Source organism: Suncus etruscus, chromosome 9, assembly GCF_024139225.1.
Source record: "Suncus etruscus isolate mSunEtr1 chromosome 9, mSunEtr1.pri.cur, whole genome shotgun sequence".
In the NCBI taxonomy this organism is placed as follows: domain Eukaryota; kingdom Metazoa; phylum Chordata; class Mammalia; order Eulipotyphla; family Soricidae; genus Suncus; species Suncus etruscus.
The window spans coordinates 109,136,790-109,145,201 of record NC_064856.1 but is presented as its reverse complement, the minus strand read 5'-3'; the positions used below and the strand labels follow the sequence as shown (position 1 = coordinate 109,145,201).

The 8,412-nt window shown below is 56.5% G+C and overlaps 1 protein-coding gene across 1 annotated transcript; it reads right to left on the bottom strand.

Annotated features, from left to right (window-relative positions):
- Positions 1-639: 639 nt before the first annotated feature.
- On the bottom strand, positions 640-1,762 carry CDC42EP2 (CDC42 effector protein 2). Its single transcript, XM_049780140.1, has one exon. It carries the CDS (start codon positions 1,687-1,689, stop codon positions 1,030-1,032), a length of 660 nt encoding a protein of 219 aa, XP_049636097.1. The 5' UTR covers positions 1,690-1,762; the 3' UTR covers positions 640-1,029.
- Positions 1,763-8,412: the final 6,650 nt, after the last annotated feature.

The window sequence follows — 8,412 nt, the reverse complement described above, 5'->3', positions numbered from 1 at the left end:
AAATCCCTGGACAAATCCTGTTCTCAGGGCCTCCTCACTTGCTCACAAGTAGATTATCCTCCATCCCCCTTGGAAATGTGAGCTGCATGGGGGTCACCTGAGTCTGGCACCCCGCCGCCCAGGTTGCCTAATGCAATGGGGAAGCTCAGTAAAGATCTGGAGGGATAAATCCACTCTTTTTTTTTTTTTTTTTTTTTTGTGGTTTTTGGGTCACACCCGGCAGTGCTCAGGGGTTTTTCCTGGCTCCGTGCTCAGAAATTGCTCCTGGCATGCACGGGGGACCAAATGGGACGCCGGGATTCGAACCGATGACCTTCTGCATGAAAGGTAAATGCTTTACCTCCATGCTATCTCTCCGGCCCGGGATAAATCCACTCTTGAGCTCAATACTCAGACCAGGCGGGTTCCCCAACCTACCCCGACAACATTCCTTCTCTGGAGCTTCAGAAGTCGGGGATCCCTTACATGCTGCCTGGTGAGGAGTCACTCCTGTGTCTCCTCCAGTGTACTTCCTGCTATATGGGTCCTGAACAGGCTCCAGCACTCCCTCTGACTTGATGTCCGCAAACATCTGCAGGGCCCAAGGGCTGGCATCTCTCTGGGCTTTCGAGCCTGGCACAGGAGAACCGGAAGCACAAATTACCTGCAGCAGCACGTTTTATTGCAGCCAGAGCCCCCTTAGTGGTGGGACTGAGAAAGAGAAACTGAGTCACAAGCTGTGTGCTCCAGGTCTAACTGACCAAGCCCGCCTCTCCCCTTCCCACCCCCCCAAATCAGGGCGCTCAACCACGCCATAGAGGAATAAAAAGGGGGGGGGGTGTCTCTGAGCAGTTTCCATCCAAGGCTCTGAGGGAAAAAAGGGCAATGACAATGACTTGTGTCCTGGGGTCGCTTTGGGGGGGGGGGGCCAGCAGGGCGTCCTCTGCTGGAGGGGCAAATGGAGGGCGGTGAGCCAAGGGAGGCTCCAGATGAGAAATGGCACAAGTTTAGATCAGCTGGGCCCTCCCTCCACTCGGCCCATTTCAGGTTCTATGTGGGGAGCTGCGTGTGGTCCAGGTCTTGGTCCATGATCTGGAGAACGTCGTCCAGGATAGAGGGGCCCAGATCCACATGCAGGGACAGCAGGGAGCTGGCGTGAGACAGGAAGGGCTCGTCGGAGCCTGATTCAGGGCTCAGCCCATTGAGGGCAGAGCCTGCCTCTGGGATTCTCCAGAGGTCCATGCTCCCTGCGTCGGGTGATGAAGGCTGCGATGACTCCAGGTGCAGGCGAGGGGGCTTGGGAGGCGCCTGCGTGGTGGTGGTAGTGGGCAGGGTGAGGGCCTGGGGTCCCCCGATGACAGGGAGGGAGATGGCATTCTTGAGCAGCGGTGACAGCCCGGCGGGCAGCTCCCGGGCACACAGCGAGGTGGGCGTGCGTGCCAGCTGGAAGGGGAGGTCCAGGGCATCACTGCCTTCATCGTCGTCATCGTCACCACCGTCCCCCGCCGTCCCAGGCAGCAGGTGGAACTTGCCCTGCAGGAAGGAGATGTCCCCGAACATGTCGTCTCCGCCGCCACTGCCGATGTGAATGGTGTGTCGGAAGTCCCCAAGCGGGGGGCTGATCATGTCTGAGGACAGCAGGTCTCGCAGTTTCTCCTTCTTGCCCTTGCGGCTGCTGCGCTTCAGGTAGATGGGCACTTTGGTGGACATGGTGGCAGGTCACTAAGTGTCACCGCCTCTCACCCACTGGTGCTCAGCCTCCCGCACCTGCTCAGGGCTGAGCCTGGGGGGGAGTCTCGGAGCATCAAGGGCAGGCGATCCCCTCCAGGTCTTTTGCTCCCCAACGTTTCCTTGCAGAGATCCGATGTGGCGGGAGGTGGGCAGTGCCCCCTAGCTGGTTCTAGAGCTTGTAACCCATTGATGGGTCTTTGAGGGCTGGGAAGCTAAAACACAAAAGATGTAAGTCAGGGGTCAGAGCGGTGGCACAGGCGGTAGGGCGTTTGGCTCGCACATGCTAACCTACGACGGATTCCGGTTCGATCCCCCAGCATCCCACATGCACCACTGAGTCTGCCAGGAGTTATTTCTGAGCACAGAGCCTGAGTAACCCCTGGATGTGGGCCCAAAAATTAAAAAACGAGGGGGGATCAAGCTGGTTTCTCCAATTCCAGACTGGACCCTGGATCAGTTCTCGGGGACTCAATTCTCAGGTGCTGAACATATAGAAGGGCCAAAGACTGTGCCCAATGGTCCAGCCTTGAGTCCCAGTTGGAGCACAACCTCTGGCTTCGGGGTTCCTCCAGGGGTCAGAACTTGATGCTTATGTCCCAATGGAGAAGGGCAGGGGAATAAATGTTTGAGGGAGGAACTGGAGTGAGCTTGGCATTGTGCCGAGTTCTCCACAAACGTGTTTCGAGATCCCTGGCATCCCATAGGATCTCCAAGCACAGCCAGGAATGACTCCTGAGCTCAGAGCCAAGAATAAGCCCTGAGTACTGCCAGGTGTGACCCAAAAATGAAACAAAAAAAGAGAGCCCTGAAAGCAGAGCCAGAAGTTAGCTCTGGGGCCGGGCGGTGGCGCTAAAGGTAAGGTGCCTGCCTTGCCTGTGCTAGCCTAGGACGGACCGCGGTTCGATCCCCCCGTGTCCCATATGGTCCCCCAAGCCAGGAGCAACTTCTGAGCGCATAGCCAGGAGTAACCCCTGAGCGTTACCGGGTGTGGCCCAAAAACCAAAAAAAAAGAAAACAAACAAACAAAAATTAAAATCAGAGGTATAGGTATACCATAGCCATTTATGGTAAAACAAGACCTTACGGGGCTGGAGAGATAGCATGGAGGTAAGGTGTTTGCCTTTCATGCAGGAGGTCATCGGTTCGAATCCCGGTGTCCCAGATGGTCCCCCTTGCCTGCCAGGAGCAATTTCTGAGCCTGAGAACTGCCGGGTGTGACCCAAAAACCACAAAAAAAAAAAAAATAAAAAAATAAAAATAAATAAATAAAAATAAAAAGAACAAGGCCTTACACTTGTGAGGCCCTAGGTTAGCTCTTCTGTTAAGCTGGCTACCCACACAGGGGTGGGGAGGAATGTTCAAGAGAAGGAATCTGTCCCTGAAGAAATGACCTGTCATATGTGGACTCACGTCTAGAAGATGATTCAGTGACTGGGAAAGAATTAGTCCAGAGCACAAGGGCCCCAGTTCAATGGCGGGAGAACACACAGCTTTGCTTTCAGGAGCCCCAGATGCAATTCTGGGCACACCTGGTTCCACCAACACCAGGTGGTAGGACTTAAAACACTTTTCCTTGTTTGGAATTTTTGTTTCATTAGTTGTGGTTGGGGGACTGACCTTTGCTGAGGTGCCCAGAGCCTAAAAAAGTAGAGCTTGAACTCTGACCTCTCTCAGGCCCTGTTCAGGTCCTCTGGCGCACATACTTGCGTAAATAGGCTTGTAAGCCTGGCTTTGTTATGAAACCAGAAAGTTACGCTTTGCTTTTTTTCCCCTTGTTTGTTTTGTTCATACCCAGCAGTGCTCAGGGCTTACTCCAGGCTCTGCACTCAGGAATCCCTCTTAGAAGTGCTTAGAGGATGGGCAGGGGGAGATAGCAGGGCGGAAGGGCATTTACCTAGCACACAGGACAGATGGTGGTTCAAATCCTGGCATCCCATATGGTCCCCCAAGCCTGCCAGGACTGATTTCTGAGTGCAGAGCCAGGAGTAACCAAAAACAAACAAAAAAGAAATGCTTAAGGGGCTTTCTGGGACACCAAGATCAAACTCAGATCAGGGTCAACTCTGCAAAGCAGAGCCTCACTTGCCTCACTTGCTTATCACTCTGACCCCAGAAAATTAAGCTTTTGGGTGAGTAAAAAAAAAAAAAAAAAAAAAAAAAAAGAGTTCCCTGGAGAGATATCACTGACATTAACAGATGGGCCCTGGGGGAAGGTCCCAGAGCGTAAGGACCTGTTGGGGGGCAGGTGACATGCCCACTCTGTAGGTAGAGACTTGTAGGTAGAGACTAGTTCTAGGTCCCCAGTGGGATTCACCCCCTGATGAGTTTACCCACCGCCCCAACCTCCGATCCAGCATCCAGGCTCTCTAGGAGGCTAGAGGAGGGGGAGGGAGCTGTCAGAGAAAGCAGGAAGGGGGAGGCCGGAGCAGCAGTGTCCCCAGGGCTCTTTCCGCCCCCAGCCCTGCTCCTCTTTCAGGAAACCCCACCCAGGACCGGACACCCGGGCCGGGATTCGAGTTACCCCCGCCCGGAGCACCTGCGATGGGCAGGAAACAAAGAAATGACACTCGGGTGGCAGGAGTCCAGCTAGGCTGGAAGGAGGAGGAGCCAGGGCCGGGGCGGGGTCTCAAAGCCGCCGTTGATTGGCTCATCACCTGACAGGTCCCGCCCGCCCAGTCAGGCCACGCCCAGTGAGCTGTCTTGCATCCTCTGCGACCCTAGCAGGCCAGCCACCCTGGGGCAGCTTTTCCTTCCTTTTCAGGGTCACTCTGGATAGACCCAGAGCCAGAGCCAGAGCCAGATCCCTCCCCATCCCACCCCTCCAGTGCAGACACCCCACTTTCCTCCAGGGCCGCCAAGACAGCCTGAATGTTTCCACAACAAATCAGGCGCCCCTGACAGCTGTCTTACTCCAGGCCAGGCCGGGCCCGCCCAATTCCAGATGTGGGAGACTCCAGCACTGGGGGTGAGGGGTGGGGGAGGACTGGGTCCCCACCCCAGAGGAGGAGAGCTGGGAATGACATACCCTCAAGCCCCAAGTATTCAGACTTGGCAGGCGCCCCCAAGTCCAGCTGCCCCTCACAGCCCAGCCTTCATTCCAGCGTGGCCAGCTCCAGAACAATGGGTGGCATTCCTGCCCTTTCAGGGGGCAGAGGAGTAGGGGACATTGGGGCCTGGCTCCCCACACCCACCAGATCTGCAGGATGAGCTCAAAGAAACGGTTCCAGCTGTGCTAGAACCACTGGATCCCTTGGGCCACCCCAGTCCAAATATTTGCACCCTCCCCTTGGTGCAAGTATGGGGAAGACACGGCGCTGATCCAAAGGAGAAGGGGGCTGAGCTGGGCCTCAGCAGAGGAGGGACACACTGTGTGTGTGTGTGTGGGGGGTCATGCGTGCCTGGAGATAGAACATCCATCCGGTGGAAAAAATGACTTCCAAGGGACCTGAGCATTAGCACAGCGGGGAGGGCGTTTGCCTTGCACGCAGCCGACCTGGGACCCACATAGGTTCCATCCCCGGCATCCCATAAGATCCCCTGAGCCTTCCAGTTGAGATTTCTGAGCACAGAGCCAAGAGTAACCCCTGAGCGCCCCCGGGTGTGGCCCACCCCTTCAAAAATGGCTTCCGGGAAGTAGATCATTCCAACCCCCTCCCATCTTAAGTCACTCCACGTGGCTGTTCCTTGACCTTGAAATCCCAGCATCGACCTTGAATCCCTAGGAGGCCTGGGAGCCCCCCCTTGCAAGCAAGCCCCTGTTCTCCGGGGCCTACCCTTCCCTTCCTAACTCTAGATGATCAATCGATCGATCGATCGATCGATCCTCAGGCGCTGGCCAGAGAGAAGCTAAGCCAGATTCCGAGGGACAGCGCCAAGGTCCGAAGGTTCGAGGCCCCTGTCAGCCAGAGCCTCCATTCATTCTCCAAACAGCCCAGCAGGGTCTTTGACAATCAGGCTGGTTCCCTCGGACACGGCTCCCAAAAGGACGAAAAACAAAACAGAACAAAACAAAACAAAAAGCATCGCCCTGCGCAGAAAACCACGCTTCCCCCCCCCCCTTTGCCTCTCTGCACCCCAAGAAGATCGGGGTCTCCCGGGGCCGGGCGGGGAGTTGCGCTTCCCTCCTCGGCTGCCAGGTGGCGCGCGTCTCCCGCCCTCTCTCCCTCCATCCCTGGGCGCGCACTTGGGGTCCCTCCAGCGTGTCTGGGGTTCCCGGCTGGTGCATCCCCTTGATCCCCCCAGCAACGAGTCTCGTAAACGTACCCCATGCAGATTTCCTTCTCCAGGTGAATGCATGTGTGTGTGGGGGGGAATCAGATTCTATTGTCCAAGCCAGACAATAGGGGCGATCAGAGACCCTAACCTACCCTGCAGGCTCGGGTCTGTCTTGCAAGCTTGCTGGGAGGGGCCGCCGCCTCCTCCCGGCTTTCCGGCCTGGGCTCTCGCTGTCCGAGAGTGTCCGCTCGGCGCGGAGCCAGGGTTCGAACGTGCCGCACGCACGACACGGCCCCCTCATCCCTGGCCTCCCGCGGCTCCGGTTCCTCAGCGGGCCCCAGCTCGGGTTCCAGCGCCCAAGCCCCAGCTAGCTCGGATCTGTTCCAGGACAGTGGCGGCCTCGGCTAAAGATAGGAGGACACCTCACCATCGGGCTATAAAAATATGGGGATCCCCCCTCAAGCCAGGGTGGGAATGCTAGGCAAAAGGAGGGTGTGTTTCCCCTCCCACCCCGGGCTGTCCCCCACATCTCGGGGTACGGAGACAGCTCCTCCAGCTCAAGAGTGCATATGGAGGAGGGTCAGGGTCCGAGAATTCGGGCTGGGGATGTGGCTGGAAAACACCAAGGAGCCCGAGGCTTGGAGGGATGGATTTGCTCGGAGGTGAGACCCGAGTCTTCTGCAGCGATCGGGGGCGGGATACTGCACGGGGCTGGGGTGGGGGGTCTTTCGAGGCTGGGGGAGGCTCTAACAGGACGCAGGATCCCGGCCAGGACTCACCTCGGGGCATGCAAAATGCAGGAACCCCGCGGACGAATGCAACTCCGGAGCTGCCTGGCGGCCCGAACGCGCCCGACTGGCGATGTGCAACTTACAAGACTGACCGCGGCCCTAGAAGCCACGCCCCCAAAGCCACGCCTATTGAATCACTCCCTAAACCACGCCCGTTGGTCACACCCATCCAGGTTAGCCAATGAGAAGAGGGCTTGTTGGGTCACGCCCCCATTAGACACGCCCCTTCTGACCGAGGCTCCGCCCACGGAGCCGCCCTGTCTCCGGGGTCCAGCCCTGGGCCTGGGAGTCTCTGGTCCAGGGTTTGGAGGCTGCGGCTGCCGGTCTGGACTCTAGCAATGTCCGTCGCCGGAGTTAAGGGTTCCCTGGGTTCTACATGGAAAAAAAGGGGGAGATGGAGAAATAGTACACAGGGGAGGGCGCTTGCCTCACACAAGGTTGACTTAACCTGGGTTGAATCCTGGACCACTCATAGATAGCATCACCCCACCCAGCATCACCGGAAGTGATCCCTGAGCCTAGAACCTAGAGCCAGGAGTAAATTCTGAGCATCATCATCGGGTGTGTGGTCTCCCCCAAAAAATATTAGAAGGAACGAGGGGGAAGCAGGTGGTAGACAGCTCTGTAGACTTCACCAAGCCAAGGCCTTGGCCCAGTTCTCTCTCCCTTGGGCCTGGCTGGGGAGGCGCTGGCACAAGTGTATTTAGTAAACCCCAGAACGAAGCGAATCTGGGAAGCGGCCTGCATGAAACTATTACATAGTTGCGGGATGTTTTAAGACTGTGTTCTTCCCTGGAAGAGATGACATGTTGAGGGGCACGCCAGTTTTGGGGAGCCAGGCCAGGTAGATTCTAGGGCGTGGGTGGGAGCTACTTGTGCTAGTTCCAACACTGAATTGTTGTTTCTTGGTTCATTCCTACGGTGCTGGGAAACAGTCAGCGACGGGCAGGCCCTCGGGGGTGCTGGAAAGGACCCAGGAAGTTTATTTCCCAGTTTTGTTTGGGGAAGCTGCAGGGATTTGTGGAGGAGCATCGGTGAGTTAACCAGGAGCCCCGACTGTTTGCTTGGCCCTGCTAAATTGGGTGTACAGGCCTAAGTGTACCCCATTTTCTTCTTGCTCAGCAGGTGCAGGGGAGAGTCAGGTGAAGGAAAGGGCAGAGAGTGGTGGCGGGAAGGGACCCAGCTTTCTGGAGGATGACAGTTGTTAGTGACCCATGTAATTAGGATAGAAAAGTTCTCCGGACTGTATATCTGGGAGTAACTCTGGGAGGAGGAAGTTGCTAGGGTGGGGGTCATTTGTGTGGGGAGAGGGGAGGATGGGGAGAAAGGCAGCTGGGAGGAGGGGATAAGGCCCTGCCACAGGACTCATCTAATCTGTGAAATCTGTGACCTTAACCAGCAAAAGTTGTGGATGGAATTATAAACAACTGACATGTTTGGTCTGTTTATTCGTTTGGGGGAGCATACCCCATGATATTCAGGAGCTATTCTTGCCTCAGTGCTCAGAGGCTTGCTCCTGTTGGTACTCTGGGAATCAAGCAGTAACAAGAATCAAACCAGGGCCTTGTGCTTGCTAAGCATGTGCCTACATTTCTTCTGCCCTAAGCAACTAACTTTAAAATAGGGTGACTAGGGGGCCGGTGAGGTGCGCTAGAGGTAAGGTGTCTGCCTTGCAAGCGCTAGCATAGGACGGACC

Coding starts and splice junctions, on each gene's coding strand:
- CDC42EP2 (XM_049780140.1), bottom strand. CDS start 1,689: ATGTCCACCAAAGTGCCCATCTACCTGAAGCGCAGCAGCCGCAAGGGC.